The sequence below is a fragment of the Varroa jacobsoni genome, unplaced genomic scaffold, assembly GCF_002532875.2.
Source record: "Varroa jacobsoni isolate VJ856 unplaced genomic scaffold, vjacob_1.0 scaffold_800, whole genome shotgun sequence".
Classification (NCBI taxonomy): domain Eukaryota; kingdom Metazoa; phylum Arthropoda; class Arachnida; order Mesostigmata; family Varroidae; genus Varroa; species Varroa jacobsoni.
The window spans coordinates 1-24823 of NW_019213702.1; the positions used below are offsets into that span (position 1 = coordinate 1).

At 45.0% G+C, this 24823-nt stretch overlaps 1 protein-coding gene across 1 annotated transcript in view; it reads left to right on the forward strand.

Moving 5' to 3' along the window:
* Window positions 1-3526: 3526 nt before the first annotated feature.
* LOC111263925 (PAS domain-containing protein cky-1) overlaps window positions 3527-24823 on the forward strand; it is a gene marked incomplete at its 3' end in the record, with an annotated part of 23036 nt that continues 1739 nt past the window's right edge. The window contains exons 1-3 of the mRNA XM_086969861.1: window positions 3527-3531; window positions 3802-4031; window positions 12910-13061. Of these exons, the coding sequence (XP_086825987.1) occupies window positions 3527-3531; window positions 3802-4031; window positions 12910-13061 (387 nt within the window). The remainder of the gene's footprint in view (window positions 3532-3801; window positions 4032-12909; window positions 13062-24823) is intronic.

Genomic DNA, 24823 nt, shown 5'->3' on the forward strand with positions numbered 1-24823 from the left:
CGATTCTTGTTTCTGCGTAGAGTTGGTACTTTGCCTTACGACACCCTCGTGCTGCCTGTCTTTGAGTGCGTCCGATGGCCAGCTTGCCTATTTTTCTGAGTCAGTTTTGCATTTCCAAAGCGAAGAGGGGAAGATTGTATCTGCTCCCAAGCGGCCGATGCTGTGACCGCGCCGTGTGGCGTAGTTGTTGTTGTCATATCATCCAGTGCCATCTTTATTTACTCCCCCTCCGCCCCTTTCCTATTCACTGTCCCTATTCGCTTTCATGCGAAACAGGAAACACGAAGAAGACGAAAAAGGAGAAAAATCCAGTAGACAAATATGAAATGCAAGAAATAGCAGAAGACGCAACGAGTCCAGAAATCAGAGAACACGCTGCCTCACCAGACGGCATGGACAAGCGAAGGCGTTTTTCAGTGATCTTACCCTTTTCTGTGTCTTCTGTCAAATGACAGAATGAAAACGGACGACAGAAAGATTTACACGATCCTTCATCATAATGGTAGGGTATTCATTGCACCATATATCTCTAACTTACCTGTTACCTCTTAGTTACTTATCTCCTTTACATGCGCTTGTATGTTACCGGATGGACCAGTGATGCCCGACGCCTCGAGCTGGCACACGGGCACGAGTATTTCGCGTGTGTATATATATATATATGTGTGTGTATAAAGGCACTTAGCGCTTAATTTAAATATAATGCAATGCATTACGATTCCGACCCTGCCAAATACTCTACTCCATTTAACTAGCTTATAGGTGCTCTTCCTTATGCCTGTTGTTCTTTACGTTATTGCTTGCCAGCTCTAACACATGCTAGCTAGCATTGCCGTCGCCCGAAACAATATTTTTTTGTGGGCCCTGCAGTTGCTGTTGGCACCATTTATTTTTACCTATTTCCTCCACCGAGTAGCCATCTTCTTCCAAGCGGTTCTTTTCGCTGATTTGAGCAGTCGAATGTGTTCGTTATCGTTGTTATTGTTGTTACCGCCGCTGCGGGCGTTCAGCCCCGTCCAATCGGCCAAATCGCTGTTGCAGAAGTTTTTGCTACAAGTAGTTCAGGAGTGCTTTTTGCTCAGTAGTGGCCGTTCGGCTGACTGCTACGCCGACCAACCCCCGCCAGCTGCTGGGGGAGGTACGGTCGGAGAGAAACGAGCCGATCGTTGCAGCGAGCCAGGGCGTCCGGGCACAACAAAAGCGTACTACGTTTACGTTTTTTTCCTTCGCCTTTCTGTCCGTTTGTCTTCTGTATCTCTTCTGTGTGCTCTACTCGTTTTCTTTTTCGGCGGTTTTTTTCACTCTTTTTTCTCTTTCTGCTTCCATACGCCTGACTCGCCGCCGAGACCTGCCTGCGATGTTGCTGGATGTTCGCGCGTCGCCTCCTGGTAAGGGCCCGTATCTTCAGCGACCAGTTGCTGGATAATGCCGCAGAGGAGGAACATTCCTAATATAGAACTACAGAACAAAACGTTACGCGTTACCGGTGCTCGATGCGTTGATGCGGAGCTCTTAAAGGGGCTGTTACATAAAATTATCGCAGAGGCGGGACCTGAGAGTGCTCGGGCTCGAAGGAATCTATCTATTAAGGATCTGTTATGCTTTGGGCTGCCGTACGACGTCCGCTTCAATGACGATATGTGGTGGTGCCAGCCAAGCAGTAAATAGACGAAGCATAGCCAGCAGTATCGTGAGGAGCAGCATCAGCGTAAAACTAAGGAGCGAAGACGGCCCTTACCATTGTGAAGTAGAGCAGAATGTAGCTTTTCCGGTTAGCTTGTGCGTCTTACCCGTAGACGCAGATAGGCACTTAGTATCACTGAAAATACTCCTGGTAGGTGTAAGATATTAAAGCGGTGGTTGTTTTCGAAATTCACGGAAGCCTCTATTGTAGATTTTTTGCCACTCCTATGTTTTCCGCCGTTTCCTTTGTGACCCCGTTCTTTAGTTTGAAGGATGCTCTTACTCATAATTTGAACATCAGTGTCTAGATACTGTCCCATAGCGCCGACGGTACAACTCAAGAAGTTTCTAAACATTTCTGCGCTGATTTCATTAATAGCAGAATCAGCATAGAACAAGTTATCTGAGGTAGTTGCCGTAAGCGTTCAGGTTTGCCTGCAGCGAAAAATTATCAGCCAGCGAGGCCGTCGCTTTGAGCCTCGGCCAGATCGAGCTACCTACAGTCAGCATCACACAATATTATTAAACTTCACTCAGTTATACGTCAATCAAATCGTATTTTGTTGGTCGGCTGTCTCGCTTCTTTCGGGCCCGCACTGTCGCATACGCTATCGACTATAAGTGCGTTCATTGATCGATCACTTAGCTCTCTTGTTGTTGTAATATCCGTTGCCAAATACAGCAGAATTACTAGGAGGTGTAGCTTGCTTATTTTCCTCCCTGCCTTTCTTTCCTCCAATGTATGGACGCGTAGGGAATCCGAGCCGCATCAACTCACTACTACACCATATTACTGTTAATGGTAGCTTGTAGGTGGATCGATGGCGATCCGAGCTATACGTATGATAGCGCAGCTGCCTGCAGGCCGCGCCAGGACTAACGCATACACATGCCGTCCAATCGGTGGAACCAGCTACAAGCACCATCAAAATTGGCCAAACCATCAAAATAATGGCCCTGGTGACGGTAATTTCGCATTGTCGTCAACGTCTGCCACCTTAACGCTTCCTCTCCGCTCGCAACCGAATTTATCAAGGGCATGTTTTTCATTATAAGCGATGCTCAGAGAACAAAAAAGTTATTAGCAACAAACAACGACATCGGCACGGTGAAATGCACGCAATAACAGCAACAACGAAGAGTTGAGGAACTATAATAATGGCTCTGGCATGGACATCATCATGCAGATATTGTCAAGTGATATCTGGAAATTGAAGAGTATGACGCTAGTACTCTTCGATAACTACGATAATTGCGTACAAGAAAATAGTACCGCTACTAGTAGTACAACGTTTTTAGTATTGTCGTTTGCTTGTTTCGTTTAAAACGCGCATGTGAACGGGGGGGGGGGGGGGGGGGGGGGGGGGGGGGGGGAAGGTTTTTGGGGGGGGGGGGGGGGGGGGGGGGGGGGTGAAAGCGGAGATTTGAGAGGGCAATGTTTCTGGACGGCGGGGGTAGCAGGCTTGATGATATGACTTTACACGAATAAGCGTAGTTGAAAGAACGGACGCATTGTGAGCCACACACAGAAGGGGCATCGACATCGGTCGAGGTCGTCCGTCTCTTTCGGAGGCGATGGCTGCTTTGGTGGCAGCAGCTGCAGGCGATCCGATAACACAAAAAAACGGGAGAGGTATAAAACGGAATATAAAAACGTCATAAAGGATCACTATTGTGCATCGGGGCATCCCAGTAATTACTGACTGCCTCAATTATTATTGTTATTATTACTGTCATCATTATGACAGCAAACGTTTTTGTCAAGTAAGAACAAAAACAACTTGGTTGTGCATAGTTGGCGTCTACCGAACCTGAATGGCGCTGTGTTACGTGTCAGCCTGAAATGCCGTATGTTTTTATCTTCCATTTCTGCACCCTGAAGAACCGGTGTGTTTGTGCCGTACGCGGACGGCTTTTCGAAGAGTCACTAGCAGAATGCTTCGATGATTGGATTCTAATAGCGAAAAATATACTCGTTCTCTGTCTATCAACTTGGTTATTACGTGATTCCAGAGAGCAGATGACTTCAAATGTATACGTAGACTTTACTATAAGACATTCGTTGCTTGTTTATGACTTTCATCTTTATCTCATTGTCTGCTATATGCGTCCTTTCAGTTTCGAGGCGACCAAGTCGACCAAAGGGGCATCAAAAGCCCGCCGAGATCTAATCAACAGTGAAGTGGCCAACCTTAGGGACCTTCTGCCTCTGCCGTCGTCAACGCGTCAGAGATTGTCGCAACTTCAGTTGATGGCTCTCGTCTGCGTTTTCGTTCGCAAATCCAATTACTTTATCAACTACTTCAAACAAAGTAAGCTCAACAGTTCTGACAACGATCTGACACTAGGTTAGCGTAATTCACCTAAGGACAATTTAAACTTTGATCGATTATAGTAGATTGCACGATGTCACGAAAGACTCTATCCCAATATTCGATCTGGTCTAAACATTCTTCTACTTCACCTATTAAACAAACAATTTTGAGCCCTTGTTATTATTCTTCTGATAGTTCTATAGATGGTTTAAATCGCTTTTTCATATCTAATTAATTATCTATTGATCATATTATCTTTGCTTCTATATACAAGTATTTATGACGGTCATTAGTGCGGACGACGTAACAGCCTGCGGTCGTCTGCTAGTTGATTCTCTACGAGTCTTAAAAGAACAGTTAGTAATAAGCTAATTAATAACCATTTGCAATTCCGGCAGCATTGTAAAAGTTAGCTTTCGACTTCTGCTTATCGATGCGTCGACCTTCTTTAGTTCGTATCACGTAACGAAACGTGAAAAACGTTTGCCGTTACGTGACTTTATTTGGCTGGGGTGTGCTTCTCTTGACAACGAAGCATGCGTCTTTTTGCGTAAACCGCCACCAGGAACGGCTGATCGATGACAGCAGACGATCATCAATTCTAGCCACAGCAACCTTGTCTAAATACAATAGCACCGAGCTCGACTAATATAAATAAATATATTGTGTAAAAATACTGATGTGTGTAAATGTGACGCTAACTATCTTATCTTCCAATATCGTGTGACGTAAAAGTACTATTTCGTCTTCGAATCGACCAGTGCGATATTTAAACAATCGGCGGTTAGAATGTAGCAAAGCGACGCTTGCATTGTAAACGAGGGGTAGTATATGTATTTCCGAATTCGAACGAAAGCTTTTAACAGGTGAGATAACAGGCGATTAAGGTTCGCGACCCACATTTAGAGCCTATCCTGGCGGAAGGCATGATCGGTAGCTAAAAAAAAACTCGCAAAATAGTTTCCATTCAGCACTTAATCACTGCCAGTGACGGTGAAAGGTGGTGAGCAAAAAAATCCTCTGTTCGTTGGGTTTATGTCACGTACGTTAACGATGCTGTTTATTGCCGCTACTTTGTTGCCTTACTATAAACGCCCAGCGTGTATACCGATAGTACAACATTTGTTTATGACTTGGCCATTCTCTGATAGAAAACTAAAGAATCACTCACGTAGCCTGGATCTTTAACTTTTGTGAACGACGACCTGACAGATTGGGATCTTTGCCAGTCGTTCCTTAAGCGTTTCTGCTGGCGTTGGTTAAAGCAGCGCTGACCAAAAGCTCGACAGACTAGCAACCAGTTTCAAATTCGTCGGAAGCTTCAAACTGCTATAGGTACTACGAACTTGAAGAGAGAGGCTGAAAACTTCTAAGTCGCCAAAGTAAGAGCTTGAGACGATGGGTTCTATTCAACTGCTATATAAGTCTGCTACAAATCCGATTTTAACGATTATCTATATGCGGTATTAGTATGCATAGAATTTTATTCCTTTACTCTGATTTTTCGTTTCTTGCCATTGACTGCCATATGTGGTACGTCCTGTATTCCTTAGTGCATCTCAGCTTGGTGCCTTGTTAAATTCATCTAGTGTTTACCATTATTATAGGTAGCGACGGTAATAATACAAATAACCATAGATTAAACCGGTTTCCTCCTCGGAGTTCTCGTCGACCTTATCGTATAATGTCCCGTTAACAGAGTCAACACATCGGCAGATAACAGTATCACCACAAGTACTCGATCGTCCTTGTATACCCACGCGGTCTGGATGTTCCTTTGAACGCCTATCAGAAATGTACGTTCCAGCCGCCTTACTGCACAGACCTACGCCATGACTTCCCCACGGCGCTGCCGTTGCCTGGCGCCGTTGTTACGGCGGCTGCTGGCTTTCATTTGATGACACGGGCTACCTGACCACTAGTTTAGGCCCTTACCACGGCCGCTGTTTCTTCTGCTGCTGCTCTCGCCGTTAGGCTTCACGATGGCCGGATCGGACTGTAATGCATCGACGTAATACAGTGCAGCAAACGCACGTTATTCGACGAAAAAAGAAATCGACGGCAGCCGAAAGCGGATATTGTGCCGGCAATTCCTGGTGCTAGCTGCCCGACAGCTGCTACTGCACTCTACCGCTACTATGAACAACGTCGTCCATCCCCGCCGATGATGAAGACTAGCGCCGCGAACAACACCTTGACAACAACATCGGTCTGTACAGACAACAACAGAAGGAACGGCGTCTGAAACTCGCGTTGCTAAATCTGTGCCTGATGCTACAGTCGCAATCGGTCTTGTCAAGAACGAGAATGCAAATTGAGATAAACGCGCCGGTCGGAACTACCTGCCCAGCGGTAGCAACAACAACAACAACAACAACAACAGCACCGCAATACACACACCAATAATGTAATAGAACTATCTTTTTCAGTTTCTATTTTCTTTCTTTCGTTTGTTCTCGTATTCGTTTTGAGCCTTTGTTACAAGCCTTCTACCGCCCGTCTAGGGGTCTCTCACTGCAATGGTTTCTGCATTATTTTTCGGCTTTCTTTTTCGAAAAGATCCTTCGCCGGCGAACCAGAACGCGACAACGGACGGCATGTGTGTCGCTGGGCTGTCTTTCGTTAGCTACGTGTCCGACACTGGTTTATTGCACTGCAGGCGCCAGCATCAACGCTTGCGACGGCAACGATGTCAATTTCGTATCTGTCCTCGTTGTTTCGCTCTAGGTGCAATTGGTTCTTGCTGTCGTAGCAGACGAAACGTAACTGCAGCATTATGTCTTTCGTTGCTTTGCACCACTCGTCGCTGCTACTCCTGCAGATGCCTTTTCCTCTCGGCCATTGTGCGCGTCTTCATTTTTTCGTGGGAGCAAAATGCGGATTACGTATTGTTTATGGGTAGTAGTAAGCTATGGTATCGTTCGCAGACGCGACGGCTGTCGCACGGTTCTACGTTTACATGGCCTGAGCTACCGCGTTCGGAAGGCCGTAATCAGAAATGATTGATTACTATGTTGCTTTGGCTGCTGTTGCTGCGGCTGATGATCATGTGAGCGCTTCCATGATCTCTATGACCACCGGTGTTGCTATGGCCGCAATGACAGCTGCAGCCACAATAACAGGTGGAGCTGTCTTCTGGCGTCGCCATGGTGATCAAGGACCAGCGTTCGCTGTACCGTTCCAATTGGCTAGCTTGCCTGAATTGTATCTCTCCGGCCCGCTGTCCTGTATCTAAATTCTATTGAGTTCGCTGCAGTGGCGACCTGCCTGGCTGTATCGGCTGTTGCCGGAAAACAGCAGCAGCAGCAGCAGCAGCAACGACATACATGCCACACCATCATAAATAGTTTTGTATGATTAATCGAAAAGTAGAACTGTTGACGAAAGTTTGTACAGCCACTAATGTGCTCAGGACACAGGCGCCGAAGCATGATTTTTCATGTTTTTGCTATTAGAAAATCCGGCGACGTCCGATGCAGATGATGGACACATCTGCACACAGTCCCTCGCACAATTTAGAAAGATGCTCTATGCATTTGTTTACAACAGTCAAATTGGTCACAAATACATACTTCAACAATATCGATCAAGTCGATCGACGGAGGTCTTTGATTCGTCCTTCTGTATTCTACCTTTTGTTCCAGATCTAAGGTCACCTCGTCCACTGCGAGCAATGACCAACCAATAGCCACGTCTACGACAAACGAGTACGCAGGCTCGATCATAGTGATCAGACCATCTGAGTATAGCACAATTTGACGCTTCTAGTTGCATCTAGACAGCGAAAAATCCGAAATACGAGTACCCATTGGCTTTACTCGGTTTCGAACATTTACAAGTACCAAATCAGCTAAAAATTGACCGTTCATATAGTGATTTTGTCCGCCCCTGCTATGATACCCGTAATCCAGCACCGACAACTATTTATGGTAGATATATTTATGTACGAGGATGTATCGACAATGTTAGCGAAGTGTCGAACCGCTGTTTTTGCTTCTCTATGAGTCAATCTGTCTGTACTGTGGCCGATATGCGGCCGTCGGGGTCAGCTGTAGTTTATAGAGGTCAGAGCTAGCCGAAGTGTCTAAGACCGATATGGTTCTCCGGGGTTCTTGATTGTGCCATCGTTTTTCCCGCTGTTCATGATGACGATAATTCTGCTGGTGTTCGAACATCGATGCGTTGCCGCTCAATCCGCTCAGCGTTCGATTTGGCCACCGGCCACAACTGAGTGTCCAAGAGTATCTCTTCGCCGTAGAAGCCAGCGACGGTCGGTCGAATGAAGAGAGCCGAATACCTCTCATCGGGTCATTACTGGCTGTTACGAGACAATATACTGAGGCATCTGCCACTGTTACAATACAACTTCTCCGTAGAGAACCGGCAGCAATGCAGAAATCGTCTAGAGGCCGTTAGCGATTATCGGAGTAGAAGCTGGAACAGAAGAGCGAAAAGCGATTCTTCGTCGTTCGTAGCCCTCACTTCAGCAACTTCGTAGTCAGTTTCGCACAATAGACAGCAACAGTCAAACCTTTTTCAGATAATAAGTTTGATTTCATAGAGTGCCTCGTTTATTATATCCAGTCGTACATTGCTCCAGCAGCTAATACTACCGCGCATACGTAGAAAATAGCTACAGGCCAATCGCAGGACGCGTATAATGTAACGATCTGCACATTGGTAATTTATCCCGAAGCGTTGGATGTAGGCGTCATTATGCTGGACATGTCGGTGGGGCGGATAGCTAACGAGACGGCGAGAAACCTGCGATGATAGGACCAACAAGATAAGAACCTATGTATGTTATCGTGTTAGTCCGTCTGCAGTCTCTCATTTGGTGGCAAACTCTCTAAAAGTAGCCGAACATCTAAATTCGCCCGCGCGAGTTCCGATAGCGTCGCTGAATTGTCGCGTCTGAGAAGAAACACGACTGGCTTCACTGATTAGGTAATTAAGCAGAGGGAATCGACCCTCATAGTGGTGATTAATTCGCGCAGAATTTAATGAGATTTATTTGCCGATTCTGTTGCTTTTGCTGCTGCTGCTGCTGCTGCGATCGTTGATGCTGTCAATGCCTTCGTTACTGGCCTCCGAGAAGGCGGCACCCATAGAGGAGGGCAAATTCGCGCGACTACCTCAATGAAGGCTAAATCAAAGGTGAGCGACAAAGGTCATGGGTAACGATCGCAGAGAAGATTGTCGAGATTACACTCATACATAGGTACGTGGATTTCAGTTAACCATTATGCCGTATAGGCCGATAGAAACCATTTTCAAGATAACGGTCCTAAATAACGCTGCCAGCTGGTAGCCGTAGTCGACAATTTATTCTATAGTCAATGTTGCCGATCAATTACCGCGTAAGGACTTGAAATTTGTAATCGGCCCCTATAGGAGCCGAGGGTGGCCCCCGAAAGCAGACAGGAAAACCAACGATTAGCCGACGATCAACTACTTCTTACATTGAGAACATCTAGTTGGTTGAATACGGTGACTTAAATCATACATTCTCTGCGCCTATTTGCCATTTGCTACTAGAGTAAAACGCATTTCAATACGCTTATTATGTTAAGCAACGTTTTGCCTGTGTTGACTCTGTCAAATGATTCAACGTTACAGCTTCAGCTTTGGCATTTTCGTATCAGGTACTTCCCTCGATTGTTGGACGACTCGATCTTCAACATGTTGTCCTGCGTCTGAAAGGACGCTTCTCACTGTTCGCAAAAGGTCGATTAATCAACCAACCGCGTTGTGTTGTTGTTGTTGTTGTTGCCAAAAATCTGGATTGCTATCAGTGATGCTTCTCGATCTCCATGTGTCGCCGTGACCTTATCTACGATCAGCAATTGAAGATGTTTTACGCGGCTTCGAAACGGTTCCAGTCGTAGGAAACAACATCAACAACAATTTGTTGATTATTCACGCCAAATTATTTACCGCAACATTGGACCACATGCGCTTACATAAACGTTTGACAGGACCACAGCCATAGACTGACTCAGATAATACGAGGAAACGTTTGCTTTCGTTTTGCGTACGGTACAGTGTAGCAACTACGTCCGGTCGGACCCGAGACGACTGTGGAACTTCTTCACAAGCCGCCAGTCGGAGCACTCTTGACCTTCTTCGCTCGTAGCCATGGATACCGTACAGAAGAGAAGCTTCTTCTTAATGTGGCATTGCTAGCAATTTTCGTTGGATTGGCTTGTCAAGTTCAACTAACCACACCGATTATTTGCAGCATCGAAGAAATGCAACATGTATATATATATATACATGTTAAATAAAGCAAGGATTTCCCTATCTCAGTCTCAATAGGCCACATCTGCTGTACGGCGGCTGCAAAGCGTGCACAGTGAAATGTTGATCGTTGATAAATATATGTGTATCGTGGCTGGGAAGTCTTAAGCTAACAATGGAAAAGAATAGAACAGCTCATCTTTTGACGATAACGGTGAATTCCATCAGAAGAAGTTTGCTTAGACGTTTTTGACCGGCATTAGCATTAGCGATGCGCACTTTTAACGGTTTTTCGCCAACCGGCCACTTAATAGGGTTTCGAATCCGCTTGTACAACCCGCTGCTCTTCTTCGCAGTTTATCTACAACTACCTTTTTGTAGTACTGAGGTATTATAATTTAGAGAACAGTTTCTGTTACTGCGATTGAAGACGCTGGCAGAAGTCACGTGGAAAAACATCTGATGATGGCTGTGACTGCGTCAGTTTTTGTGGTCATCGCTTGTTCGTCGATAGTCAGCAGTTTCAAGTAGGGTGGTCTGCCTCGTTGGTAAGTGCTTTTGCTACAATAAGCTTACCAGCATTGTCTTTGATGCCGTTGTTAGAACTGCGGCTGTCATTACTGCTGCAGAAAAATTTATTTTTTTTTCGGTTCGTTTATACCTCTCGAACATGTCCAGTATGTTTAAGCACGACACCGTACCTGATTAGCTCCGCACTGGTTTGGTGAGATGGAGTACGAACGCGCATTGTTTACACACAGTTAGCAATAGTCAGCTTTTAGAAGAAGCGACATCTCCTGAAAAGATTCTTCTTTATGGTAGAGATTATCAAAAAACTTCCCCACAGAACCCAAAAACGACTTCGTTGAGCAATGTTTGTGTAGAAAAATCCAAATATGAAAGTTGCCTTTTTTCCATTTCAGGCCCAAACAATAGGCCCAAATTTAGATCCCAGCACGAGAATTTATTTTGTATCATGTTCTGCCTAGCAAATGGAAATTTCTGAAAAACACTGATCTTTTAGAGATACGATTGTCACGACTGAACTGCAATAGGTTACAGACTAACTGGCACATGCTATGGGGATATAGGGTGACGAGCACGCGATGATGAAACATATGGGTCAAAGTCACCCGAGTAGGGTAATAAGATTACTGAAACAATATTGCAGGTAACAGGGTAACGGGATAATGCAGTAAGCTAATAGGGTGAGTCGAACGATGAAGAAGGTTTCATTAAGCAGAATAACGAGAGAACGGTAACTAAAGTACAATAGTAGGACAACAGCAAGGATTGGTGAAACCTTGTAACGGGGGTAGTTCATCACAGAACAAACTATATCCAAATGTAGGCTTGGGACTCGGGTTCAGACACAGCATCTGAACTCGCTTTCAAGTTAAATTCGGAAAACTCACAGAGTAGCGTTGGGCAGCTCGCGACGCGTATTTCTGTGCGCTATATGAGCGAATGAGCACGCCTTCTCAAAGGTAAACACGAGCCGACTTCACTAGATACAACACTGCTAGATAGCACGTAGTTTCGTTAGAACTCATCTACGAGGAATGTAGAGTTCATACAACGGCTGTCGCTATTCGATCCCGATATTAATAATAATAGTAATCATAGCAAAAACTGTCATTAGGCGCTAAGTGTTCTCACAGAAGACGTATTAGTTCTATCTGTATGGTATTTTTGATTAAGTATAATACTACTAGTTCTAAACGCAAACGCTTTCCAGTACCCGATTCCCTGACAAATTCCTCGAAGAACGTCCTGAACGTTTTTACCCATTTGCGCCTGTATCGTCTGTTGCACTAACAACGATTTCAACTTCATCTGTTTGGAAGAGGAGTAAAGGAACGTTTGTACAAAAAGCGTGAAGTCAAAGTCCATCAGAATAGCTCTCATAGTAGATGGACGCTATGGCTAAGTACTTTACATTGATCGTTTGCGATGTTTGTCCGACCGGACTAACGGTGAGTTGCTATCTGATACGTGATGATTATGTGCTAATCAGTCTGACCTGATTTTATTTCCATCAGATCTGGCGATTTGGACTCATTCTGGGCGACAATGACTAGATAGGCCGATCGATTCGTCAACCATCCTGGCTGTCGAGCTTGGCGAGCTCCAACTATCATGAGGAGCACGCCTCACCTTATTGCCAGAGCCGTTCCAAACAGATCGATAAAGAATATTGTTGATCTCTCTTTGCCCGCTAGCGTGTGCTGGCAGTTGGTAATAGCGGTCGGATGCTCTTCGACTTCCTTTAACCACCTCCGGAATAACTCTCATTGATAGGCGACGGAATAAAGCCAACTACGGTAGTCTAGGGATCACGCTTGTCCGATTTGCTACGGGGGATTAAATCAAGCAGCGACAGGGGGTACAGAGGGTCCCGTAAAATGAAGAAGTAATTGAGCAATAACAACAAAATTCGACTGCCCTCTAACACACGCGCAATATGTTTGATTATCCGCGCTCTCACAAGGCTATAAGTAATTTTTCGAAATATATAAGGAACACCACGCAGCTTTCGGCTGGCAAGTACATTAGTACTTGGATTGTTTTGAAATTATCTAGATACTAAGCGTGATTATGAATGTTCTGTGTACGAGAGGCTACCATTGCTCATGGAGGTTTGCTTTTTGTTGTTTTTGACCTATTGCAGTATTTCACAAGTTTGATGGACCACGGGCGGAGGTGCCAATTCCCCCGTTTGGATTTTCCAAGGCTCTCAGCGGGTTTATCATGATGCTGACCCAGAATGGGAAGCTTCTGTACATTTCCGATAATGCAGCTGAGTACCTCGGCCACTCCATGGTAAGTACCGCGAAGCCCTTCATAACAATGACAGTAACAAGAGAATCGTCAGATTTCTCTACTTTGATGAATACTCAACTGACCACTCATTTATCTGCTCTACACTAACTCTAATATCAAACAGGTATTGTTAGTAAGAGAAAATAGTTGGGGGTGTAAGCAGGTTGTATAGAAATGGTCAGTTCCATAGTTTTCTGTACTTAGCTAGCCTGTTTGTACACGTATCCCAAGCGTGTATGTACACGTATACGTAGTACAGAGCTGCGACTTACTACAATTATAATATCCGGTGCACTGTTTTGTGCCGACAATGGCACTAATAACAATAGCGCTAATCGCTTGGGATGTAATTACTTTTTACATACATGTAATTACGTAGACAATCACTAGTATACCATCTAATAAAGAACAAACATACAGCCTAGACTAACTAGGATCGTCCTTGTATATTTTCTTGTTCGTTGTGTTGACGTTTTGCCACTGCTTGCTGCGGGCCTTCAGGCAAGCAGGTTAACTTCGTTCTGCCCCTAAAGAGTGGTAGCGAATACAGATGCTACATGCCACAACTATATGCGTACCTCGTCGTTCTATTCGCATGTTGGCCGTTATTGAAATTAAACTGTACCGGAAACGATACTAGCTCAACAAACTATAATACCCAGTGGTGCTAGACGGTACATTCAAATATTCGATTAAGTTTTCAGCGGTAGCATCAAAATAGACATAAACCAAATTTATAACCGATATGTATCATAAGTGAGGTATTCTATGCTACATTTGGACAATGGCTATCCCTCCTGTAGGTGTTCATTTTGGCCACGAAAAGAAGACAGTCATCCAGCAATTTATCCTCTCATCGCAACGAACAGCATAAACCTATATGCAAGAACGGTACATACTACTCTTGACGTATAAGACGTAAGATTAATAGCAGAATGTACATTCATAATTTTAATACGTTAAAGATCCGTTACGATTTGCGTCATCCCATACAGACAAAGGGCGACTTAACAATGAGAGTCCTTTCACTTTTTCGAGCTAGCACGAGTTCTGCGTCCGTTTACTTGTTTTCATATGGCTAGCTAAGCTATCCAGAAGTAGATGTAATGCGTCTGACTGTTTCCGGACCAACGTCTTGGTCACGCGTCGATGATCGTATGATATCAATGGCCAAGGACGGTAATAACAGACATTGCAATTGTACGACTTAACAGTCGCTCCAGATCCTTCCAGATCCTCCTCCAGAAGAGAATGACTAAATCAGCGAACAGCAAGTAACCTAACGGCTCTTTGGTTTGCCGAAAGTTTATCAGGGCGGTTCCGTTACTTCCCTACTCCGGCGTCTTTTGCGCTCACCCAGACGCCCATGTGCTTAAGAACATCCCGTGCCGCCCTACTTGTCTGTATTTCTACTATATGTGTATCGACGTAATTTAGTCAATGCTGTGGTTATGTTTACATACATAGACAAAATAATAATAACACACACGCGCACACACACACACACACACACACATATATATGTGCAAATATTCGACACACGAGCTGTTTGCAGTAGTTGGGCAGATGGGCAAAAGTAACCGCAACCCACTGAACAAGCTGGTTAATCGTGACTTGATTTGATTCATTTTGCTGATGACGACAATCAGTTAACCATAGCTACTAGTACCATGATTGTGATTGTTATCACGTGTGTCGGTTACTATGGAATGGTGTTGGGGGTTTTTGAAACAGTTGTTGTGAGCTAAGTTGGCGCCAGTTCACACTTACGAAGTGGAACAACCCCCGAAGAGAACTACTGTTTTTGCCGATTCCGAACATAACAATCCGCCGACTTCTATGTCTGTCATGCATTCTGACGATGATAATGATTACACCGGTCGATGATTATTACTACGGTATGGTAACGATGTAGGCGACGTTATATTGTTTTCAACGGCGAACAACGCCAAACAACGGCGGGCGATTTATCGACGGTTGCAGACGAAACGCGGCTTCTATTCCGGCTAGCGTTACCAGCGCGTTCTGGAAGACTCTACAAAAACAAAAAAAAAAAAGAAGAAGAAGAAGAAGAAGTGATTACTGCTTTTTCAGTTGGAGTGGTCAGTAATGGCTGGCAGCTGCTGGTGGTCCCCTAATGCACAGTACATTGACAGTAGGAATGTTTGACGAAAAGCCAAGTCTGTTACCTTTGTGGTTGAAAATTCGCAACGGACCCGCACACGGGAATTCTAGTGAATCACCTGCTACTTAGAGTATGGCAGACGACGATACACTGTCGTATGCTGTTTCACAGTGGTAATCAATCTGGTCTGATCGGTGATTCTGTCAATAATCTGGCGGATAGCTGCGGCCCTTGTTCGCGCCCTTAATGACATTAATTTCTTTTCGCGATAAACAGAGGCAACTAAGCATCACTGTTGATCAGCAGCAGCAGCAGCAGCGAGCGTTGATCCAATATGGCAAGACTGGGCTGTATATGGGCTGAAATCGACAAAGGGGATAGGGGGAAAAGCGCAGCGCCTATATGTACGAACAAAGGACGTCCAACCGCGGTTGGCAGGTTAATCCATACTGATAACGGAAATTTACTAAGGTCGTATACATAAGTGACCCGATATATTGATGCATTAGAGCTGCCGGTACAGACTCAAACTCCAAACTTACTTGCTGACCCACGTCAACGTTCATCTCCATACCTGTAAGAGCCGATACAGGAATTTCGTACTGACCATTAGTGTACGCTTAGTCAACAGAATCTTATTCAGCTAAAATTACCACATTTTTTCTTCCGATTGTACACGTTCAAAGCGCCATTTTTCCTCCGATAAGCGATAAGTAATATATATAGGACCGGACAGGCCATGTCGTCGTTCAATCGTTCAATCGCATTCGCACCAAAACCATGCCAATACTTTAACGCCCAGAAAAAAAAAGCCACCTCATGCGCTTTGCTCCCACTGCGTAGGCCGGTAATAGACCGTTTGGTTTTTCCGCAGTGTAGTACGCCGTTGGTTTCCTCGGAGTCTCGCTGTTCTGTACGCTCCAGGTCCGTGACTGCTGCCTGCGAGATATGTGAGTCACAGTGGCGCTCAGTGATTTAACTTCGAAGACCTCAATTTTCCTTTATTTATTTTTCTGCCTTTTCCTTTTCATTTGCTCTCACTGTTATTGGTGATGACGACGACGACGACGACGGCGACGACCATGGCGAAGATGCAGCAGGGAACAACAGTGGGCAGTAACTCCCCGCTGGCCGACACAGAACTTTGCTGGTTGGTTGGCCGTCGACCTCGCCAAGTGCAAAGTCCATCGTCAGACCGGAGATGGCTCAAACCGTGCGTCTGGTCTACATGCTCGGCGCTAATACAGTATTTATGGAACTGTATTTAATATTACGGCAGTTTAGCGAATACTCAACATATCATAGTTGAACTAACGCTGACTGCAGCTGAGGAACGAGCTGCTGTGCCCAGCAGCCTAGACAGACCCTCGGTAACCCAACTCCCCAACGTTAACCAAAACCGAAAGAACAAGAACAGCGGTAGCCAGCCATAGCCCCTAGGTGATAACGGTCAGAGAACTACTCCTATACGACGAGCATTATAACGAAGGCGATGATGACGATAGCAGCGACCCGGATGCACCATTGATCGGCCCGTCAGAAGCACCAACATTGGCATCATATTCACGGGCATGCTCATCATCATCAGCATCAAAAGTAGCAACAACAGCATTAAGACTGTCGTCAAAATTATTACTGTGAGCACTTTCTAGCGCTGACCACAAGTGGCGGTTTTCCCCCGTCGTTCACAGGCACTGGCGCCGATGGCTCGTCCGTCCGTCCGTCCTTTCACATCAGATCTCTGTTCGTCGTCTCCCTCAATTCTGCCCCTCCCTGTCATCTTCTGCCGTCTCCGCTGCTTCGCTTTGTGGGAACTCTTTGCCGCCACCACCCCCGTGGGTCAATCATTCCATCGCTACGACGACAGCAGCCACCGAGACCGAGATAATGGTTTAGTGGATAGAGACCCAGCCGGTCAGACGACAGCGAGAGCTAAGCAGACTAAATACCAAAGACTGTGCGTCTGCCTTTAGTCATAAGAGAAGATGAACTCATGAACAGAATCGTCAGCCCCCTCGCCGGGGCCACAGAATAGTACCTAACGTTGGTCAACTGCAGTTGACTTCCGTCACTGCACTGTGCTATAGTGGTTGTTTGCCTTAGAGCGGTTACCCCGAAGAGGACTCGAGCACGTTGGGATAATTGATAGAGTACATGAAATCTAAGAATACCAAAAGCACAATAAGTAACTAAAAAAAATGGAAGAACGGTTCAAAGAATGCCAAAAAGCTGCGGAAATCGCAAGAAAAACACAAAAAACATTTTGTCTTCGAACCTTTTCAAAGCCTTTGTCAAAACCACCAGCGGCGAAATGTCTCGAGTTTCTTCACTGAAAAAGTGGACAAAGGGGATAAAAAGATACATTTGTATAATATGGTCCTAACGTGCGGAGAATGCGGAAATTTTGTCTATCTTAAATGGATCGGCGCTCAGAGACTCAATACGCGATGAACCTTGTCTATGCGAACGGCGATCCGATCCCCGGGTTTCGTACGCAAATGACATTACACGGTACGGGTTGCGGATCGATTTACAGAATCCATCAAGAGAAGTTAATTAGATCAAAATTGATGACTATATATATGCGTATATATATATACGCGCAAGTATGCAATGTGTATCATCATCGCTGCTCAAGAACAGCCGCTTTGACTGGCGTAGCCACATCGCGACATTAGTAGTATCTAGGCGTTGACATCAACATAAAACAATCGCTCGACGACGAGCGTCAACTTCGCACCAAGGTATCGTTGCGGGAATAGACGGGCTTGACCTGCCATACGGAGCTGGTGACGCTTGACTCGATATGTCTACCAAAAAGACCCGTCCATTTTTAAAACTGACCTTCCCTACAGGCACCGCGTCGATGCAGTGAACTTCGATGATTTCCACGCTGCTACCTTTGCTTCTGGTGGTAACAGCGACAAAGGCGATGGCCACTCATCTCTCTATCAGTCGCTGATGTTATTGGTTATTGATGGATTGGACCGTTCTTATTGAAATTCTATTAGCGTCAGATGGTTCTGTTGGCCAGATGCTGGGCGATTAGCAATTTCTTTGATCGAGAAAGAGGATGCGTGTATATAGGCAACGATAGTGCAAAGTGACAAGAAAAATTACGAAATATGCACGGGTCTGTTTATGTCTGGATATTCTTCGTTCACGAGTCTTGCCGAGGCGAGGTGGGTTTCCACTTCTGCTGGGTTGTGACGTAAACAAACGGTTGCTGTCTTGATGAAAATCGAACTGGTCACAGTTGGTGCTACTGCCCAACAATCAAAATGTTTAAAAGGCAGTGTCACGCAAACTCCGCGATAGCGTACATAGATTATGGAATAAGCTGTGTTTTAGTTGTCACTAGACTTTGAGTGTTTTTTTGGAAACTTCTATTTGCCAGTCTCAGTTATTAGGCAGTCGAGCGTTCAATTGGTCTTCTGCATTATATAAAAGTTGATTTCAGATACTATATCTTGGATGATACTTATCCTTTTTAATCAGTTTTAATATTATTTAGTCGTTATGAGGAACAAATAGAGAAAGAATTAAGACGTAAAAAGCTAGTTAAAAAAAAAATAATGTTCTGTGGCCAGACGTAACACATACATCGATTTATTACTATTAAATTTCTACTTTTCCTTGACCTAAATCAATGCCCATCTAACGCCCATACAAAAATGAGGCGCCGCGATAGTCTAACTTTGTTGTCTTCTCTCTCGTTTTATTTCTACATCGTTGTTTCTTAAATTAGCTTTCTGCAATTTGGCCTGCGCTGTTTGTTATTGAACTGCCAATAAGTAAAATTGTAATGGGTAAATAAAGACAGACATGTGTATTTCATCTGTCTACCTGTATCCTAACTCCTAAAACTTGTGGATCCAAATTACCATTATTAGGTGTACGGGTATGTAGCCGCCTTTGAGGGGTTTTCATCGACGTTATCATCATTATTATAACGGCGCAACTATAACATGAAAGGCACCGTTATTAAAGCTACTGTGCCGCTCCCGGATCCGGAGGCTCCCTCTCTCCGCCATATTGAACCTATTCTGTCTTAGTCGATCCTTCAGCATATGGCCCAGTGGACTCGGCCTGAATCAGCCGGTAGCCAATTCAACCTGTTGGGCCAAACCTACAGCGCAACACGTGCACGAGCTGCCAGGCCTATTGAGCAGTTTGTATTCTGACCCACAAAGACAATCCCAAGTCCCGTTAGCAACGTCGGACGGGCAAACTAGTTGACCGAGGACGACGAAACCGTAACTAGAAGCGAGTCGTACCGAGAAACAGTTCAACTTTCGATACAATTTGAACGTATCGCCGCTATCGATGTCGTCACCACTGCCGCCGCCGCCGCCGCCGCCGCCGCCGCCGCCGCCGCTGGCGATGCTTCTGTTAGATGAGAGAAAGCGATGAATCCGAAGCGCAAATCAACTTGGATCGCTGAAGTCGTTGAGAAGTAGACGGGCTGGGCGATCTGCGCCCGGCAGTCGGCGGTTACTAGACAAAAAAAAGCGAAAGCTGAAGAACGACAAGCCGCACCAGACACATAGGCACACCTGCGCTACCGGAGAAGACCTGCGAGAATTTTGGATCGGCTATGTCTGGACACCCTACCCCAGAGTTCTTTGCCCCGGCGGCTAAAACTAGCAGCAAAAAAAATAGCAGAAGCAAGGCTAAAATGGCTGTTTTCGTTGTCGACGTTTGTTAACATCGTATACCCAGTATTCGGTAGCTCGAATTGAAGCTAGCTCGGCAAAGATAGATGCTAAAGTTGATACGTCGCCGGAGGGCGTAGGTATTTCTCATAGAACTGTACACTGGCGTCAGGGGTAAGCCTTCTTCTTTGGCCCGGTTTGGACAACTGAAACTTGAAGTAGTGCTGTTGAATCGCTAAGAAATCAACTCAACAACAAGAAAACACTGTGATCCGTTCGTCCAAATCAGAAGCGGTTTATTACGGGGAGGGGATTTACCAAAGCGACATTGAAAAATAGCACAAATTACTGCGTGCACTATGTACAACAGTGGAAGTTTTTATTCGCTGCGCTATGTGGCCTGCGTTCGTTTCTTAAACGGGTGTAGTAGTGAATCGGTCCCTTAATAGGCAAACGGGCACAGGACTCTAACAACATACCACTTGATTCATTGTTGATCATTTGTGACAGGCATTGAGGTATGTGCGCGGTACGAGCAAGTTGATCGTTGGTGAAACCCGAAATCGAACCGGCTTAAGAAACTTATATATTTTTTTCCAGTTCATACATGACACATATGTATGGCTGAGCGACTATGACACGTTTAACCGTTCCGATATTAAAGAAATTGATTTTGTTTTTCCTATTTTACTTATTGATAGGTTTTTGGTTGTTTCTTTTCTCTATATGACATCCCCATTGCGAGCCATCATCGTTCGTCGAAATTAATTCAGAACGCTACTAGGAATCAAGCCATAGCGGCATTACCGGTATCGATGATTAATTGTTACTGATCTTTTTTTCGCCTGTATCGTTTATCTATGCATTCGTGCATACATATGCTGATAACCCTAACAAAATATAAGACAAGATCACTATTAATAAACGATGGTATTCTATCTTTCCCCTTTCTTTTTCCGGCGTAACACGCTCCTCTGTCTACAAATATGTCTAGCTGAAACTGTCTCCAATGCGCCTGCTTCTCTCGTTCTAGCATCCGTCAACAGCGAAAAAAAAAAGCCAATATCTGTACGGAAACGATTTATACAGATTCCCCTCGAAGTAGTCGTGTACAGTTAACGGTTGAATTTTCCCGCTAATTCCAGAGGTCTGATCATCTCTGCTCAGCAGTAGCCACAGGTGCGATCATCATCTTCGGTGACAGTAATATCAGACCAATGTCGCTTAATTCTAGCCCACCCTGGAGGACCCATCTGACGGGCAGACTGCTACGTACCCTTACGTAGCATCACGTATGAGTGTATTCTGTTGAAAACGAGATTCTCAACATTAATCGCGCGGCGCACGAGGAACTGAGCGGAGAAACCGACGCATACAGAGCGTCACGATGAAACACTTCCGACAGTAGCAGCACCAGTAACAGCAACTGCTTAGAACTACGAGCGAATAAAGGAGCCTCTAGCCAGAAATCAAGTAGGCGACCAAGTTAAAAATAATGCAGATGTCCTAGTAGTTGCTGCTCGGTCAATCAGCTAACACACAGTCATCGATGTAGATCAGGACGCGGAAGATGCGGTGGAGGTCGCATCGACGGCAGCTAGAATAAACAGGAAAAGATCAGGGCGAACATTGGCGTCGTTGAAGTTTGTGTTTGGCCCTAGACCTGTCTGTCCGTCCAGCCATCGGTTTGTTCGCTGGTTTTCTTTTATGAATTAATGAGTGTTGCTGTTGTTATTAACCAGCAGCATCAGTCACAATAGTCGGATGTATTCGTAGTAGTAGTAGTAGTAACAACTCGAGTTTTCCACGAAGATAACGAGGCGATGCTGCTGGCCCTGCGGATCCGGGAGCAGCGAGACGGCGACCAGGCCCAGCGAACAGAGATCAGCCGATGGAGTTGAACTTCGTCGTCTTTCTTTGCTGATGATTCGCTTTTGCTGCAGCTGATCTACCTGACTAAGTACCGCCAGCGGCAGCGGCGGCGGCGGCGGCGGCGGCGGCGGCAGATTGGCGGTGATGATGGCGATGATGATTGTGATGATTGGGGTTGAGCTGACGACGAAGACGTTCTGGTGATTATTTTTTCTTGTCGCTGCTCTGACCGTTGCCGGTGTCGTGGCATTGCTGTGGCCAGCCGCCGTGGTCATCTGATTTTTCGGGCGCGTTTTGGTGCATTTCGATTTTGATCTTTTCTGCTCGATCACCACCGCCACTTTTTCCTCGTGCCAAACGCATAGCTGCCGCCGGTGGCGATCGACGGCGTCTGCATTGATCGTCGCGGTTTCATCGAAGTGTGCGAAAGCTACGAGGACGCCGAAGTTCGGTGGCATCGTCATTGTCCGCTTTACGCTTTTGGTCTGGTAGCCAGTTCGGCCGCCAGCGGTAATCAGCGACGGGGTAAAGTCATCGGGAAAAAGACGCGCAAAAGAACAGGAAACCGGGAAAGAAGCAGAAAGAAAGGGAAAACGGTAGAAAAAAACATGGCGTTTATGTTTGTGCCGGACGAGACCGTGGCGAACCGGACCTGCCATTTGTTGCTACTGCTGCTGCTCTACGTTCGCGCGGATATATCGCCAAATTACTAATGAAGTCATCACTTACCGTGAAAATCACCTAAAACCAAACAGCTTTTTTCTGATGTTCCTGTATTTAGTGTATGTGCAGATTATTCTTTTCATTATTAATGTTGTTGAAGGCATTTCTGTCGCTGCTGACTTGACAGCAGTATAGCTGTGAGCTGTCAGCTGATCCTGGCTACCTACTGAAGAATAGCGCTCTAACGTAATTTCTTGATCTTCGAACGCGGACAAATCCTGCCCACGGAATGGAACCGAACAATTTTTACGGCGAGCAGTCAATCTCGAGTCGAACGCAGTGTAAGCATGAACATCGGTAGCCATTAGTAGGGAAATTTATTTCTACTTCATTTTCTTGTTTATTGGCAGACTTTGGCCTCGGATTTCTGTTCCTGGGCTTGTTACTTTTGTCTTCGTTTTCATGGGGCTGGTTATGGCTATCCGGTTTTCATTGGCGATGGTAATAAATTTATTTTGTTGTTTTCGCCTACAAATGCAGTGGCTGGCTCTGCGCTAACTGCGTTCGATATTTAACTGTGTCAGTGCTTACTCGTGCGAGCTAATTTAGTATGATATATTGTGTTTCTGTACATGTGTATTCGGTTCACAGATGGCTTAGCTTAAGTATAGTGAGTACCGCGTGTATGGGCACGTGAAGATGACCTAAGCGGAACGGTCGTGCGGTCATCTTTGTGTATTGTTATCATATCTCTAGGGGGTTTCGTCTGCTTAGTCTATGGCAGTCCCCACAATGGCAAAGCTGTCAACGTATTTGTTATGTGCAATAGCCTCAGGGGCACTGTTCGTGTATTTTAATGTCACACTGTTTTCTGCTGCACGTCGAGACTCTGCCGAATTTTTACCTATTAATAGATTTATTCAATATCATTTCGATTAAGCCCACCTGGCTAGGTAGCTAGTGGTTCCAATGTCTCGATTGGCACCGGCAGAATCTGCCGATCGGCGGCATTCGCCGAAAGGAGTTCCACTTTCAGGGCGGTTTCCTTCCGTCGCCAAACAGCCCGTTTTGTCTATATCACTGCCTATTAAAAAAAATGTCGAATCGGGCAACAAAAACATAAAAATATTATAGAATGAAAAACGGGTCACGCGTGATCTCAGCGATGAACCAAACCAGCGGTTGCTGATGAGGCATGATCAAAATAGCTACGTCCGGATGTAATTTTTCGGAGCCCTTAATAAGCTGTTTCCTCCCGACGTACGCTATAATATGTGTATGACAAAAGGTCCGTCTAAGTCTTTTGGCGGGCACTGATTTGTGCTGGCGTGTGCTCATCAGAGCTCTGCGCACGTACCTACCTACAAAAATGTACATACATCACGTGCAAAGCAGACCTGGTTACTATTCTGATTCGATCTAATCTCATTTACAGCGCCAGTCAGTGGTAAGTATAAATAATCAGCACACCGTGATTAGCTGGCCTTGCATTTCCACGGCTTCTATTCATTATATATATATATATATATATATATATATATATATACGGTTTAAGAGAGAGAGAGAGAGAAGTATTGTTAGCATATATCTGTAGCGGCCAGATCCTTGCCGATCCCTGCTCGATTAGTGGACCTATCGCCTGTAATGAAAATCATGATAGTAAAATTATAACTTTAATAATTTGATAGCCGCAATTAAGTAATCATAAATGTACCTGCTTGCCGCCGTTGTTCTAGTTTTTATAATGGTTCTTATTATTATTATTATTATTATTGTTCCTGCATATAAATCGCGTAGAGCCGTTTGAGGTATGCGACGCTCATTCTATACGCAGCTTTTTGCCTTCGTGAAAATCATCTGCCTATGACTCTGTCCGTACACTGAATGCAGCCATGTAGCAACTGATGATACATTAAATTATTGCTATATTTGGCTGTTATCGTCCATATATTATATAAATTAATAGTAATAATAATTGCTACTCTTATTAATTTTGTTAGCGGCGACTTATTATAGATTGTTGCAGTATTTAATTTTACCACAATGACCTTCTAATATAATATGTTCTATAAATTCTAAGCCCTAATGGAGAAAACTGTTGAGTTCATGGGTTCATGTTTTAGCACCGATCCTGGTGCACGGCTTCTTCTCTCACCGCGGGAAATTCAAATCGTATTAGAGGTGTTTCTGAAAACGCATATATAAGCATAAACCCACACTCGCATAGTGTTCTAATGTATACATCAACGAACAAGGTATGTAAAGATGACAATATTTCATTGTTGTTATTATCGCACATTATAATAACATGTGCAGCTTGATCAAGGTAGGTATTAGAGCAGCGATTGAGCTTAGGGGCAAACTAACGGGCTAGACTAAAGAAAGCGGAGCTGGCTCAAAAGCGTCGTAAACCGTTACGCTAACACCAAGAGAGTCCGTATAGATCC